Raw genomic sequence first — 15,644 nt, 5'->3', positions numbered from 1 at the left:
GTTATTGGGAACAAAATACATGTTTGAGGACAGAATGCCAGAGAGAGGGATTTTTGAATAGAATGTCCTTGGACTGCAATATAGTTGTGGTTTATATGGTCTCTGTAGATGCTTTAAAGTGTGTTTGTTTTGTTATATGTTTGTTTGTTTTTAATCTTTAATAAATTAAATTAAATAAATAAATAAAGCACATGGTTTTGAAAAACGTGTCTGCTGTCAGTTTATGTACCTTAGGTAGTGCTGAGTGTATTTGCTCTTTGCATGTTTCCTTTGCCAGTAGCTCATAATTTCTTAAATAACGTACTGAGTGGAAGAGTTTTTTCTGAGCTATAAAAAAGGATGCAATCTTTCTCCTACGCCACAATTTTTTATATATATTTGATATAGAAGTTTTATAAAGCTAGTCTTCTGACTGAAGTTACTTGAATGGCTTCAGTCTACTGGAAAAAGAATGATGTTCCTTCCTGTGTTCAAATGAACTTTATTTAAACTCAACTTAAATTGTGCTTTTTTCCCTTTCTCCTATAAAACTCCTACCCTAGTCCCCACCACAGCTGCCAGCACTCCTGATGCTGTTGATAAATACTTGGAGACACCTGGTGATGAGAACGAGCATGCCTATTTCCAGAAAGCCAAGGAGAGACTTGAAGCCAAGCACCGTGAAAGAATGTCTCAGGTAAGTCATACTGGTTGTTCATAATTAAGGCTGGTATCTTGTCGGATGGGTCACAGGATTAATGAATTTCTTGACTTCCTGTATTTTGGGAAAACTCACAGGGCTTTTACCTGCTGCTCTTTCAGTCTACAGCAGAGAAAAGAGACCAGTTGTTTCCATCGTCTTCAAGTATATGTCCCTGTGCATGCTTGATCATAGGATACGCACATGCCTGTGAACTTTCGAATACAGAATGCAAAGCAGCATCTGCAGGGCTGCACCTGCTCAGAGCAGCACCTTATGCCTCCAAATAAGGACATATGGGGAGGCACGGGCATGTTGCCACTTAGTTCCTTCTCAGCTGCCTACAACTCAATGGAACAATTGCATGTCCATTTATTCTCAGCTTTCTTCCGCTCTTAGTTTATCATTCTAGAATTTTTCCCTGTATTTTTGTAGTTATTGTTATTTCTTCGGTCTTGTACAGTTGTATTTAGAAGAGGGTTCTCCTTCCGTTTTTTCTGTTTTCTCTCATTCTTTCTTTGGTCCACTGCCTCTTGGGTTATTACAAAGATCCAGGTGTTCAAGCCGTGTGTGACGGGGTGGGTTGCGCACCACTGGGATGGCACCTCCTCCTGGTCACTCTAGGGAATAGCTCACAAGGTCGATGTCCCTTCCTGCAGTTGCATGCCGTCCTCTACCTCTCTTTCTGGGTCTGCAGCCCTTCTCTCGCTCCATGAGCTGCTGCAGCCTCTTTAAGACTTGGCCTCTCAGCCAGGTTACCTAATGGTTTCCCCATCTGAGGTTGGAAAGTCTCTTCCCACAAATAGGCTCAGGCAGTCTTCCTACTCACTACCCCCCAGTATCACTTCCCCAGTGGCTGGTTGGGGAACCCAGACCCACCTCCTACTTCAGGTTCTGGCTCAGGGACCCTCTAATCAGCAGTCAAGGTCTGTTCTACTCTGGACCTCGCCATGTTTCTCTGAGCCCTTTCGTAACCTTCTTGCTCTCCTTTCCTTCTCTGGGTCTGCCAGCTTCACCACTCCCTCCTCCCAGGGAGCAACTGCAGGCTACATCTCTGCAGCCTGCAGACATTGCTCCCAGAGAGTTTCTACGGGCTTTCCCAGCAGCCCCCTCAGCTGCCAATTTCCTGCCTCTATAAATCCAGGTCAACTCATTCCTTCCCATCTAGGCTCTCTCACTTGGTCTGGGGAGCATTTAGCTACCAGATTCCTCTCAGCTGTGGCCAGTTGTGTTAATTAGCCCCCTTCTTAGTCTTCATTAACCCTTTCAGGGCAAGTGTGGTGTGAACACTTCATCACACCCTGCCAGACCTGCCACAGCTCTTTTCCCCATAGTGACAGACATTCAAGATGTCTCTGCTGCCTCAGAGACATCAACTTCACATTTAAGTTGAAGGTCTGTACAGGTCTTTAAAGGCAGATGTTGAAAAGTTAGAGGCTAGATTGAAGCTCTTTCTAATGGAGTGTTCACTAGTGCTAGAGGGGATCAACTTTGGCCTCAGTATCCCAGGCCACCCTGCTGGCAGCAGCACCTTCAGAGGCTAGGGCTTCTAAAAAGAAGACAACTCCTTCCAGGCACCAAGAGGTGCACACCCCGTTACTATCATCTCCCTCTCTGGGCTACGAGGGTAGAGAAGCTCCTCTATGAGCTTCATAGTACTGTGCTTGCCACCAAACCTCAGTACCAACTCAGTCTTCTGGATACCATAACCCTCCAGCACCCTTCAGATTTATTTCCCTGAGAGACTTGTTTGTTCTCCGACAGACTTGAGAGCTGGCTTATGGTCTCTGGGAATTTACATTCCTGCAACAAAGAGACAGTTTAGTAGATCTCACATGCAGCAATCTGGGCCACTCCGTTACAACCAATAACAAGTGTTTCCCAGATCTTTGGACTTCAGAGGAGGAGACCTGGAGTTATGAAAAAGGATCCTCTCCATTGTACAGCAAGATCATCTGCACCTCCCTCTAAGAAACAGTTTTGACATCTCGGTAGATGGCCTTGAGCAATCTGCGTTCCCGGATCTTGTGCTGAATGATTCCATCCAATGCCCCTTTGGAGATCAGCTATCCCACTTCCTCCCTGCCTTGGAACTAATTACCTCAGAGAGAGAGATTTTGGAAGTGATCGATTTGGGATACTCCATCTGCTTCCACGTTATTCCCCCTTCATCACACATCAGGGGCCCCCCTCACAAAATTCTCTTGAAACGAAAGGTCTAGTCTCTCCTACTCTTGTGGGTGATTGAGTCACTTCCCCCAAAATTCATCAGCAGAGGGTTCTATTCCAGCTAGTTCCCAAGAGGTGCAGAGGATAGAGACCTCAGATCCTTGACCTCAGAAACCTGAACACCTGTTCTTCCCCACACTTCAGGATGGTTATGTTAGCCACTATCAATCCATCCTTAGATCCAGGAGACTGATTTGTCACCCTCAACCTTCAAGATGCCTACTTTCATGTAGCTATACACTCATCCCGCAAACACTTCCTGTGCTTCAAACTAGACTGAGCATACTACCAGTACCAAATCCTTCCTTTCAGGCTCTCCACAGTTCTGAGGGTCATTACAAAGCTTCATTCAGTGATGGCAGCCTATTTACATAAGTGGGGCAGAGTAGTATTCCCTTACCTGGATGGGTGCTTCCTCAGGGGTCGATGAACTCTAGAGGTCTAATCAGCAACCTCCAGAGCTCTAGCCCTATTTCAGTCTCTGGGCATTTGCATCTATCAAAAGAAACCTACATTAACGCTAGTCTAAAGAAGAGATTTCATTGCAGCCACTCTAGTCTCCCTAACCACCAGAGCCTATCTCCGCAAGAAAAGATTCTCCACTGTGTCCAGTCTAATCTTATCAACACCACAGAGCCCACAAACAACTGCAAGGACCTGTCTACAACTCATGGGCCACGTATCGCCTTGCACATTCATCATGCATCATAAGACTGTACCTTATATGTCTTCAGACATGGCTAAGGTTTGTGTACACACCAAAGAGTCTCTCCAGATGAGTCCCAGTACCTCAGAAGGTTCTGGACTCTCTCAAATAGTAAAAGGACCTACTGAAGATCTGATTGGAAATCCCATTCTCACATTCCCCCACCCTCAAAAGATCTTCACAGCTGGTGCTTCTCTTCTGGGATGGAGGCCACCTCCTAATGTGCCCCAGCCAAGGGCAGGTAGTCCACACAAGAGGTCACACTCCACATCAACATTCTGGAGCTGAGAGCAATTTCTTATGCTTGACGTCATTTCCTTCACACCATGCAGGGCCACTCCATCAGGTACTGCTAGACAACGGGGCTGCAATGTCTTACATCAACTGGCAGGAGTGGAGCAAGATTCCAATCCTTATGTGCAGAGTCTCTAAGGCTGTGGAACTGGTGCCTTTTATATCGGATAGAAGTCTCAGCTGTCTGTCTTCTAGGCCTCCAGAATATAACTGAAGGTTTCCTGAGCAGTCGCTTTCCTTGGGACCACGAGTGAGAGCTCAACAGTTCTGTCTTCCAGAGCATCTGTCAGATCTGGGGTTTCCCAGAAGCAGATCTCTTTGCCATCCTGAGCAATACAAAATGCCGTCTTTTCTGCTCCATCGGAGGACATGAAAGATGCCCTGTTAACACTGTGGTCCTGTACCCTGCTGTATACTTACTTGCCTCAGCCTCTAATACTTTACTCAAGCTGTGTCAGGAAAGCACAAGAGTTATTGTCATAGTGCTGTCCTGGTCAAGACGAGTGTAATACTCGAACCTCTCTTACCTCTCTGTGATAATGCCTCTTCTACTTCCTCTTAGGAAAGATCTCCTGTCACAGAACTCAGGAATCCTGATCCATCCCAGCCTCTCCTCCTAGAACTTGAAATCATGGTTGCTAGATGGTTCTTGAGCATGGAGCTAACCTGTTCAGGGAAGGCCCAGTCAGTTCTCCTATCTAATATTCACAAGACTTGCATTCAGAAGTGGAAACGCTACCATTCCTGATTTTCTCTTCACTCTTCCCAAGCCTCAGTGATTCTGCATTCCAAAATTCTGGACTACCTTTTGGATTTAAGAATGCAAGGTCTATCTATGAGATCAGAGTTTATTTGGCCACTATCACCACCTTTTAACTCACCCATCAAAGATTTCACAGTCTTTGCCACCCCCACAACAGGACTTCAATTTGGTTCATAATGCCCAGTGGAAGTCTCCCTTTGAACTGATGGCTACCTGTTCTCTCCACCACTCGCTCAAGACTTCATTCCTCATAACCATCACTTCAGCTAGTCAAATGGGAGGGCTTCGCATTCTCATGGCTGATTGTCCATATACCACCTTGTGAAATGACACGGTTGCACTGCATCCCCATCCTAGCTTCCTCTCAAAGGTCTCTTTGGAATATCACATTAATCAAGAGATTCGCCAGTGTTCTACCCAAAAGCTCCTGCCTCCAGAGAGGAGACCAGCTAGACGTCAGAAGGGCTTTTGCCTTCTACTTTGACAACAGGACTAAGACCTTCTGGGTCTCTCCTAAGTTATTTGTATCACTTGCAGAGAGAATGAAGGGCCAGCCTACTTCCACACAAAAAGACTAAGGGGGTTCAGGTTGCATCATAACCTGCTATGAATTGGCTGGGATGTAGCCTTTTCACAGTGACAGCACATCCCACATCCTTGGCTCTATTGAAGGACTTTCCCAAAACAGACATTTGTAGGTCTGCTACTTGGTCTTCTATCCATACCTTTGCCAAGCATTGCGCCATCTTACCTGCTTCTAGAGATACCATATTTGTTGATACAGTCCTCCGAACTGTCCTAAACTTGCCTTCTCAGCACCCACCTCCTTGCTGAGTTACTGCTTCGGAGTCTCCTACAGTGGAGCAGCTTAGAGATATAAGCTTGAAGAAATAGGCGCAGTTACTTACCTTACAATAACTTGAGTTCTTCAAGATGTGTTCTCCGCATCAGTAGTCTACCTCCTGCACGCCTTCCTCTCAGCTGTAGAGGCTCTGCTTTGCAATTGAGAAGGAACTGAGTGGTGTCAGGCCTGTGCCTCCCTATATGCCTTAATTCGGAGGCACAAGGCAGCCAAGAGTGCATAAACTCATAGATTTTAAGGTCAGAAGGGACCATTGTGATCATCCAGTTTGACCTCTTGCACATTGCAGGCTACAGAACTTCACTCACCCATTCCTGAAATAGACCCATAACTCTGGCTGAGTTACTAAAAATCCTCAAATCGTGGTTTAAAGACTTCAAGTTACAGAGAATTCACAATTTACACTAGTTTAAACTTGCAAATGACTCGTGCCCCATGCTGCAAAGGAAGGCGAAAAACCTCCAGGATCTCAGCCAATCCGACCTGGGGGAAAATTCCTTCCTGACCCCAAATATGGTGATCAGTTAGGCCCTGAGCATGTGGGCAAAGACTCACCAGCCAGACACCTGGGAAAGAATTCTCTGTAGTAACTCAGAGGCCTCCCTATCTAGTGTCCTGTCTCTACATGTTGGGGATTTGTGCTACAGACAGTCACGCTGGGCCATGTGCCATTGTAGGCAGTGCCATCATACCATCCCCTCCATAAACTTATCTAGCTCAGTCTTGAAGCCAGATAGGCTTTTTATCCCCATTGCTCCCCTTGGAAGGTTGTTCCAGAACTTCACTCCTCTGATCGCTAGAAACCTTTGTCTAATTTCAAGCCTAAACTTGTTGATGGCCAGGTTATCGCCATTTGTTCTTGTGCCCACATTGGCTCTTTACTTAAATAACTCCTCTCCCTCCCTAGTATTTATCCCTCTGATATATTTATAAAGAGCAATCGTATCTCCCCTCAGCCTTTCTTTGGTTAGGCTAAACTAGTCAAGCTCTTTGAGTCTCCTCTGTCAGGTAGGTTTTCCATTGCTTGGATCATCCTAGAATCCCTTCTCTGCCCCTGTTCCAGTTTGAAGTCATCTTTCTTAAACATGAGAGACCAGAACTGCACACAGTATTCCAGATGAGGTCGCCCCAGTGCCTTGTATAATAGTATTAACATTCCTGATCTCTACTGGAAATTCCTTGCCTGATGCATCCTAGGACCGCATTAGCCTTTTTAATGGCTGCATCACACTGATGGCTCATAGTCATCCTGTGATCAACCAAAATATATCCAGGTCTTTCTCCTTCACTGTCACTTCCATCTGATAAATCCCCAGCTTACAGCAGAAATTCTTGTTGTTAGTCCCTAAATGCATGACCTTGCTCTAATAAATTTCCCCTGTGGAACTGTATTAAATGTCTTACTGATATCCAGGTAGATTAGAGATACTGCATTTCTTTTGTCTAAAAAAATCAGTTACCTTCTCAAAGAAGGAGATCGGGTTGGTCTGATAGGCATGCATGCATCCTACAGTGGAGCACACCTAGAAACAAAATATCTTGAACTCAAGTTACTGTAAGGTAAGTAACCTCTCCTTTCTGACTCTCTGCAGAAGGCGAAAGGATGTTGCTGCCTAATACACTAGTCAGGAGAGACATTTTGCTACTTAAAAATGGATCACATACTGTGATTTGATCATAATTTTCCATGGCTTATCTGCGATGGTGTGAAAAACGTTTTTTCTATGAAAAAACAGTGCTACTCATTAGAGAGAGAGAGATTGTTTGTAGTCTTGAAGTTGGGAGCTGCCCCAGTGCGTACAAGATCATACAGTAGCAACTAAGGAAATCTCTGAAGGCTTGTTTATTCCTGTAGATATACGCACACTTTGCCATGTACTTGTTAAAATCAAGAAGGGGGAGTTGTGTGTGTGTGCGCGCATGCATGTGTACCTCAAGGTGACATGAAATGCATCTAAAACAAAAGCAGGGAGGAAGATACAGGCTTTTGAACTAAATATTAAGCCACATTATTTTTCCTTTAACCAGAAAGACTCATATAGTTTGAGACTCTACATCCAGTATTTCATCCTATAGAACATTAGGAACTGAGCTTATATCTCTTTCAGAAACAGGATTTGTAATGGAAGTGCCAGTAGAAACTTTTCCAGCGGTATTTCCATAAGGAGCACAGAGGAAAAAAATTTATTTTTAAAAACATGCAAAGGAAGTTTGCAGTACATACTAGGGACAGAACAGCAGACCCTGAAAGCTAACCTGTTACAAGTTGGATACACTATATGTAGTGTATAGGTATTTGTACTGTAATTTTTCCATTATAACTTTTGTTCTCTGCTCCTTTACTCTATTGGATTTTAGTTCTTTTTCCCGTTCTCCTGTATACTGCCTATTCTCCTGCATAATGCAAACCCCATAACCTTCAAGCGTGAGTGAAATTTTCAGACCTATGGAGAGTAAGTGAAACAGGTTCACCCTACTTATTAATATAGCACTATAGTTATGTTTGGCACTCTGCAAGTAAACAAGACAACACGTCATGGATACCTGACTCTTTGTTGTTTTAAATCTACACACAGCAAATATGACAGGAAACCATTAGGGCAGAGGGGTATATTCTTGGCTATTTGACCTATATCTCACCAGCAGCATAACAAATGGACGTTATCACTGCCGAAAAAAGGAAAGGAAAATTCTGAAATAAACCCATTGAAAACATTAATGCACTGATCTCCTTTGCCTTTCAGAAAAATCACCATCTTAATTAAAATAACTTTGGTGGCCAAGCTGATAGTGCTGCAAATTTGTCCATTGTACTAATACATAACAGAGCCTAATTCAAAGCTGTCCTCAAGCTCTGTGTTTGACTAGTATGGGAGTGCCGCTTGTCTCCAGCAGATAAGCAGAGATAGAGAGGAAATTATTCACTGAACTCCAATGGTGAAGTTAAGTGGTCTCATCTGAAACTCTTCGTGCCATTAGTAACAAGCTCTTGGTGAGGCTGCAATAATAAAATAGATCCTTTCGCACAAAGAGAATCTATCAATAATAGCATTCTTTAAGTGGCCAGCTGCAAGCAGTATCTTAAAATTACTGCATAGCTAAGTAGAGTTGCTTTGCAAATAAAAGGCAGTGTATAAAGCAGGGGCGGGCAAACTTTTTGGCCTGAGGGCCACATCGGGTTTTGGAAATTGTATGGAGGGCCCGTTAGGGGAGGGGGTCGTTGCCTGCCCCCACACACACACACTCTCTGGGAACCATGCCCCATCCCCCGCTCTCCTTCCACTCTTGTCCCCTGACCGCCCCCAGAACCCCCAACCCTGACCATCTCATCCAATCCCTCCTCTCATTCCTGACTGCCTACCTCCATTCAACCTCCTGTTCCCTGCCCTGACCCCATCCACACATTTTACCCCCTGACCCCTTACCATGCTGCCTGGAGCACCGGTGGCTGGCAGCGCTACAGACACGCCACCCAGCTGGAACTGGGCCACACCGGCGCCAGCGCTCAGCACAGAGCACCGGGTCAGGCCGAGCTTTGCAGCTGCACTGCCCCAGGAGCTCACAGCCCTGCTGCCCAGAGCGTTGCGTCCGCGGAGCAAGCAAGCTGAGGCTGTTGGGGAGGGGGAACAGTGGGGAAGGGGACGGTGCTAGCCTCAGGCCAGGAGCTCAGGGGGCAGGCAGGAGGGTCCTGCAGGCCAAATGTGGCCCGCGGGCCCTAGTTTGCCCACCTCTAGTATAAAGAGATGAGATTTTTCTAAATTATTCCTTACAATTTGGCTCACACAAGCAGATCCCAAAAACTTGGTCTGAGTTTTAATTGTGTTTGACTTAACCTTTTTAAGACTGACATTTGTATAAACTACGTTTATATTTTCTACACAGCTGAAAGGTTCATATGGGAGAACTAATCAAATGTGTAATCACCCAGAGAGCAGTATGGAGTGAGTATGCAATTAAAAAACAATGATAGTACTTGGAATTACATCGATTAACAGGAAAAGCAGATAAATTGTAACTCCAGAAAACTTTAAAATAAAATTCTGTTAAAATACATGTTAGCAAGCATTTTTGCTAACTTTATAAATGAAGTAAAATGTCATACTGCTGGGAAACTATTTAAAGGGAAACTGAAATATTAAAAAACTTCTTAAAAATTAGTTTTTACTTATGCTTCAAGTATCCCATTGTCTTGTACACTCTTCTCGTCATCTGACTTTTTTCCCCACAAAGATTGAGAACCGAGGGCTAAGATTTTCAATGTTAAAAAAACTGACAGGATAAATAAATTGTATTTGCCTTCCCTCATCCCATCTCCAACCAGATGCAGAGTTTTGCATCTGTGTCTCAACTGCTCCTGTTCATAATTTATCCCCAGCAGGTCAGGTAGAATGACAGTGACAGTCTTTGATTGGTTTGGATGTCTTTATTACCCCACATTTGCTTAAAGTGGAACTGATAGCAATAGGTCAGTGTATTCTCACGCAAAATCCATCTATGGTTTCCCTTTGCTTACTGTGAAACTCTCTCAAAAATAAATACTTTTCCTGCCATGTGAAAATCTTCAAATTTGTTATGACTCAAATTGTTTCCCTCTATGACTGAGTTGGTTCATGGGAAACAAGAAGACTTTTTATCAATACATTAGAAGCAAGAGGAAGACCAAGGACAGGGTAGGCCCACTGCTCACTGAGGAAGGAGAAACAGTAACAGGAAACTTGGAAATGGCAGAGATGCTTAATGACTTCTTTGTTTCGGTCTTCACTGAGACCGTTGAAGCGAATGTCCTAACATACGTGAGTGCTTATGGGAAGGGGGTAGGTTTTAGAGATAAATTAAAAAAGAGCAGATTAAATCAGTTAGTAAAAGTTAGATGCTGCAATCCCAGGGCCTGATGAAATGCATCCTAGACTACTCAAGGATCAGTTATAGAGCGAGGTATTGAGCCTCTAGCTATCCGCCTTGGACGTCATCGGAGACGGGGAGATTCAAGAAGAATGGAAAAGGGCAATATAGTGCCCATCTATAAAAAGGGAATAAAAACAATCAGGAACTAAGCACGAAGTAGTCTTACTTCTGTGCCAGCGGGAGATAATTTGCGCAAGCGTAATTAAAGAAAACATCTCCACACTTGGAACGGTGGTAAGGTGATAGGCGGAATAGCAGCATGGATTTGTTAAGAACAAAGTTGTGTCAAACCAATCTGATCCTTTTTCTTTGATAGATACTGAGCCTTGTGGATAAGGGAGAAGAGGTGGAATATGGCGTATACCCGGACTTTAGTAAGGCATTTGATACGGTCTCGCGTGATATTTCTTATCGATAAGTAGGCAAATACAATTAGTGGGCTCATATAGGTGCGGTACGCTACATCGGCTGGATAACCGTCTCAGAGAGTGTTATTGGCTCCCATCCTGCTGGAAAGGATTTATAACACAGTGGGGTTCCGCCAGGGGTCTGTTTTGGGCCGCTCATGGTTCAAGTATCTTCGACATCAAACGACCTTAGTGTATGGCATAGAAGTACGCTCTATTAAGATTGTGGATGGTACTAAACTGGCGAGGGATTGAAATGCTTTGAGAGGACTGAGGCGTCAAAATTCCAATTGATACTGGACAAATGGCAGAAATGGTCTGAAGTAAACCGGCATCAAGGTTCATAAAGACAAATGCAATGCTCCATTTTAGTGAAGGACCTATCAGTTTCACACATAACAGACTGGAAGCGACTGTCTAGGAAGGTTCATGGCGAAAGAGCATCTAACGGTCATAGTGGACCACAGCAGTAATATGAGTCACACGTGTGCTATCTGTGGCAAAAATCGACCGTGATTACTGGGCATGCAATTAACAGGTGTGTTAGTAACAAGACACGAGAAGTCATTCGTTCCACTCCATACTCTGCACTGGTAGGCCATCAACTGAGTATTGTGTCCAGTTTGGGCACCGCATTTCAAGAAAGATGTGGGAAATTGGAGAGGTTCAGAGAAGACAACAAGACGATTAAGGTCTTGAGAACATGACCTATGAAGGAGGCTAAAAGAATTGGGTTTTAGCTTGAAAAAGAGAAGACTGAGGGGGCATGGTAGAGTTTCAGGTATCTAAAAGGGTGTCATCAAAGGAGGAGGGACGAAACTTGTTCACCTTAGCCTCTAACTGAATATAGACAAGAAGCAATCGGGCCTAACTGCAGCAAGGAGCATTAGGAAAAAGTTCCTACCTGTCAGATCGGTAGTTAACACTGGCAAATTACATTTGCTCTTCGGCGAGGTCGGTTTGTGTTGTGCGCTCTCCATTCGCTCTGGGAGATACTTAATAGATAGAGATATTTAAGAGTAGGTTAGATAAATGTCTATCAGGGATGGTCTAGACAGTATTTGGTCCTGCCATGAGGGCAGGGGACTGGACTCGATGACCTCTCGAGGTTCTTCCAGTCCTAGAGTCTATGAATCTATGAACTACAACTTCGATGGAGCTACTATAGGGTAGGTGCATAACTGGTCAGAAAGTAGTTATCAGTGCTTCACAGTCAAGTTGGAAAAGTACATTAAGAGGGGCCCTCCAGGTCCAGTTCTATTCAATATCTTTATAAATTATTTTAGATAATAGCATAGAGAGTGCACTTATAAAGCCTGTGGATGATATCAAGCTGGGAGGGGTTGCAAGTGCTTTGGAGGATAGGATTAAAATTCAAAATGGTCTGGACAAACTGGAGAAACTGGAGTACTCCATGTAGGAAGGAACAAACAGTTGCATACGTACAGAATGGGAAAGAAGTGCCTAGGAAATAGTAGTGCAGAAAGCGGTCTGGGGGCTATAGTGGATCACAAGCTAAATATGAGTGAACAGTGTAACTGTTGCAAAAAAAAAAGAGAGAAAGCCAACAGCATTCTGGGATGTATTAGCAGGAGTCTTGTAAGCAAGACACGAGAAGTAATTCTTCCACTCTGCTCCATGCTGATTAGGCCTCAGCTGGAGTACTGTGTCCAGTTTTGGGCACCACATTTCAGGAAAGATGTGAACAAACTGGAGAAGTCTAGAGAAAAGCAACAGTAATAATTAACAGTCTAGAAAATATGACCTCTGGGGAAGGATTTCAAAAACTGGGTTTTAGTCTGGAAAAGAGAAGACTGAGATGGGACATAACAGTTTTCAAGTACATAAAAGGATATTATAAGGAGGAAGGAGAAAAATTGTTCTCTTTGACATCTGAGGATAAGACAAGAAGCAATGAGCTTCAATTGTAGCAAGGGAGGTTTAGGCTGGACATTAGGAAAAAACTTTCTAACTGTCAGGGTGGTTAAGCTCTGGAATAAATTGTCTAGGGAGGTTTTGGAACCTCCATCATTGGAGATTTTTAAGAGCAGGTTAGACAAATACCTGTCAGGAATGGTCTAGATAATACTTAGTTCTGCCATGAGTGCTGGAGACTGGACTAGATGACCTCTCAAGGTCCATTCTAGTCTACGATTCTATGATTCTTCCCCACCCTAGCCTATAGGATGCATTGCCTCCTCTCACCCAGAGTCTGTGTGATCCTGCTGCATGTGAGGAATCATTTTCCACTCAAGCCTGGTTAATGTGTTTTCAGTAGTAGCAGTGCCTCCTTAGCTACTGAGCCACAGTTCTTTGGAGATTGTTCAGGTTATCCCCATAGTAGTACCAAGGGAAGCCACAACATCAAAATCTAGGAAAGCTCTCAACAGATATTCACCATGGTGTTGTGATTTTGGCATTCTGAATTAGACCCTTTCCTGAGACAGGTACTTGTCCTAGCATGATTGATTTTATTCAAATTAGCACATATATATAAAAAAAAAATTCCCCTCTCATCCCTATGGGTGGTATGTGTCTTCCTCAATCTCAGGTCCTCTACCAGAGGCCTGGGAGTTTGAGGGTTCTGCGCAGTATCTTAGCTGTTCCTAGCACTGCACTCTTCTGGACAGAGAGCTCTGATGTTGTTCCTGGGATCTGTTGGAGCCACTCACCCAGCTTAGGAGTCACAGCCCCGAGTGCTCCTACCACCACTGGGACCACTTTGGCCTTCACTTTCCACATCCTCTCTAGTTCCTCTTTCAGGCCCTGGTACTTCTCCAGCTTCTCATATTCCTTCTTCCTGATGTTGCTGTCACTTGGCACTGCTATATCTATCACCCCCGCTGTCTTCTGCTCCTTGTCTATTACCACGATGTCTGGTTGATTGGCCAGTACCTGCCTGTCCGTCTGGATCTGGAAGTCCCACAGAATCTTAGCCCTGCTATTCTCCACAACCTTCTGCGGAATCTCCCATCTGGTCTTGGGAGGGTCTAGCCCATACGCTGTGCAGATGTTCCTGTACACAATGCCAGCCACTTGGTTGTGCCGTTCAGTGTATGCTGTTCCTGCCTGCATCTTACATCCTGCCACTATGTGTTGGACTGTCTCTGAGGCCTCTCTGCACAGTCTGCACCTTGGGTCCTCTCTAGTGTGGTAGACCCCTGCTTCAATGGATCTGGTGCTCAGTGCCTGTTCCTGTGCTGCTATGATCAGTGCCTCAGTGCTGTCTTTTAGTCCAGCCCTTTCCAGCCACTGGTAGGATTTCCCAATGTCAGCCACCTCAGCTATCTGTCGATGGTACATCCCATGCAGGGTCTTGTCTTGCCATGGCACTTCTTCTGCTTGGTCTTCCTCCCATGTCTGCTGCTGCCTCAGGCATTCTCTCAGCAGCTCATCTTTGGGGGCCATCTTACTGATGTACTCCTGGATGTTCCGGGTTTCATCCAGGACAGTGGCTTTGACGCTCACCAAGCCCCGCCCGCCTTCTTTCCGGCTGGTATACAGTCTCTGGGTGTTGGACTTGGGGTGGAAACCTCCGTGCATTGTGAGGAGCTTCCGGGTCTTCACATCGGCAGCCTCCATGTCCTCCTTTGGCCAGCTCACTATACCGGCAGGGTATCTGATGACCGGCAGGGCGTATCTGTTGATGGCGTGGATCTTGTTCTTCCCACTGAGCTGGCTCTTCAGGACCTGTCTTATCCTTTGGTGATACTTGGATGTTGCTGTCTTCCTTGCCTCCTCATCGTGGTTTCCATGTGACTGTGGGACGCCAAGGTACTTGTAGCTGGTCTGTATGTCTGCTATGTGGCCCGCTGGTAGTTCCACCCCATCAGTCTTGACTACCTTCCCTCTCTTCACTACCATCCGGCCACACTTCTCCAGTCCGAATGACATCCCGATATCCTCACTGTAGATCCACGTCAGGAGGATAAGCGAGTCGATGTCTCGTTCATTCTTAGCATACAGCTTGATGTCATCCATGTAGAGGAGGTGGCTGATGGTAGTTCCACTCCTGAACCTGTACCCGTATCCAGTCCTTGTGATTATCTGGCTGAGGGGGTTTAAGCCTATGCAGAACAGCAGCGGGGACAGTGCATCACCTTGGTATATGCCGCACTTGATGGCCACTTGTGCAAGCTGCCTTGAGTTGACTTCTAGTGTTGTCTTCCATAGTCCCATTGAGTTCTTGAGGAAGGTCCTTAGTGTCCTGTTGACTTTGTATAGCGCCAGACATTCACAGATCCACGTGTGCGGCATTGAGTCATAGGCTTTCCTGTAGTCAATCCAGGCTGTGCTCAGATTGGTCTGTCTAGACCTTGAGTCTTGGGCGACTGCTCTATCTATGAGCAACTGGTGTTTTGAGCCTCTGGTGTTGTTCCCAATGCCCTTCTGAGCTGTGCTCATGTACTGGCCCATGTGGTCCTGTAGCTTGGCAGCTATGATGCCTGATAGGACTTTCCATGTTGTGGGGAGGCAGGTTATTGGCCGGTAGTTGGACGGTTCTGTCCCCTTGCAGGGGTCTTTCATGATCAGCACTGTCCTTCCTTGTGTTAGCCAGTTTGGGTGGGAGCCTGCTGCTAGCAGCTGGTTCATCTGTGCTGCTAGGCGTTCATGCACTGCTGTTAGTTTCTTTAGCCAGTAGGTGTGGATCATGTCTGGTCCAGGTGCTGTCCAGCTCTTCATGTTCTTGACCTGCTGCTGGATGTCTTCTACTGTGATGGTGACTGGTTTCTTTTCTGGGAGATTGCTGTGCTCTGTTCTCACACACACACGCTCTCTCTGTATAGGTAGGCCTACCA

At 45.2% G+C, this 15,644-nt stretch overlaps 1 protein-coding gene across 4 annotated transcripts in view; it reads left to right on the top strand.

Moving 5' to 3' along the window:
- The window catches only part of APP (amyloid beta precursor protein), a 384,911-nt gene that overhangs the window by 266,687 nt on the left and 102,580 nt on the right, over positions 1-15,644 (top strand). For all 4 annotated transcript variants that reach the window (XM_075073302.1, XM_075073299.1, XM_075073298.1 and 1 more), the window contains one exon: positions 543-676. In XM_075073302.1, the coding sequence (XP_074929403.1) occupies positions 543-676 (134 nt within the window). The remainder of the gene's footprint in view (positions 1-542; positions 677-15,644) is intronic.

The sequence above is a fragment of the Chelonoidis abingdonii genome, chromosome 1 (genome assembly GCF_003597395.2).
Source record: "Chelonoidis abingdonii isolate Lonesome George chromosome 1, CheloAbing_2.0, whole genome shotgun sequence".
Lineage (NCBI taxonomy): Eukaryota > Metazoa > Chordata > Testudines > Testudinidae > Chelonoidis > Chelonoidis abingdonii.
This window is presented reverse-complemented; position numbering and strand designations above follow the sequence as displayed.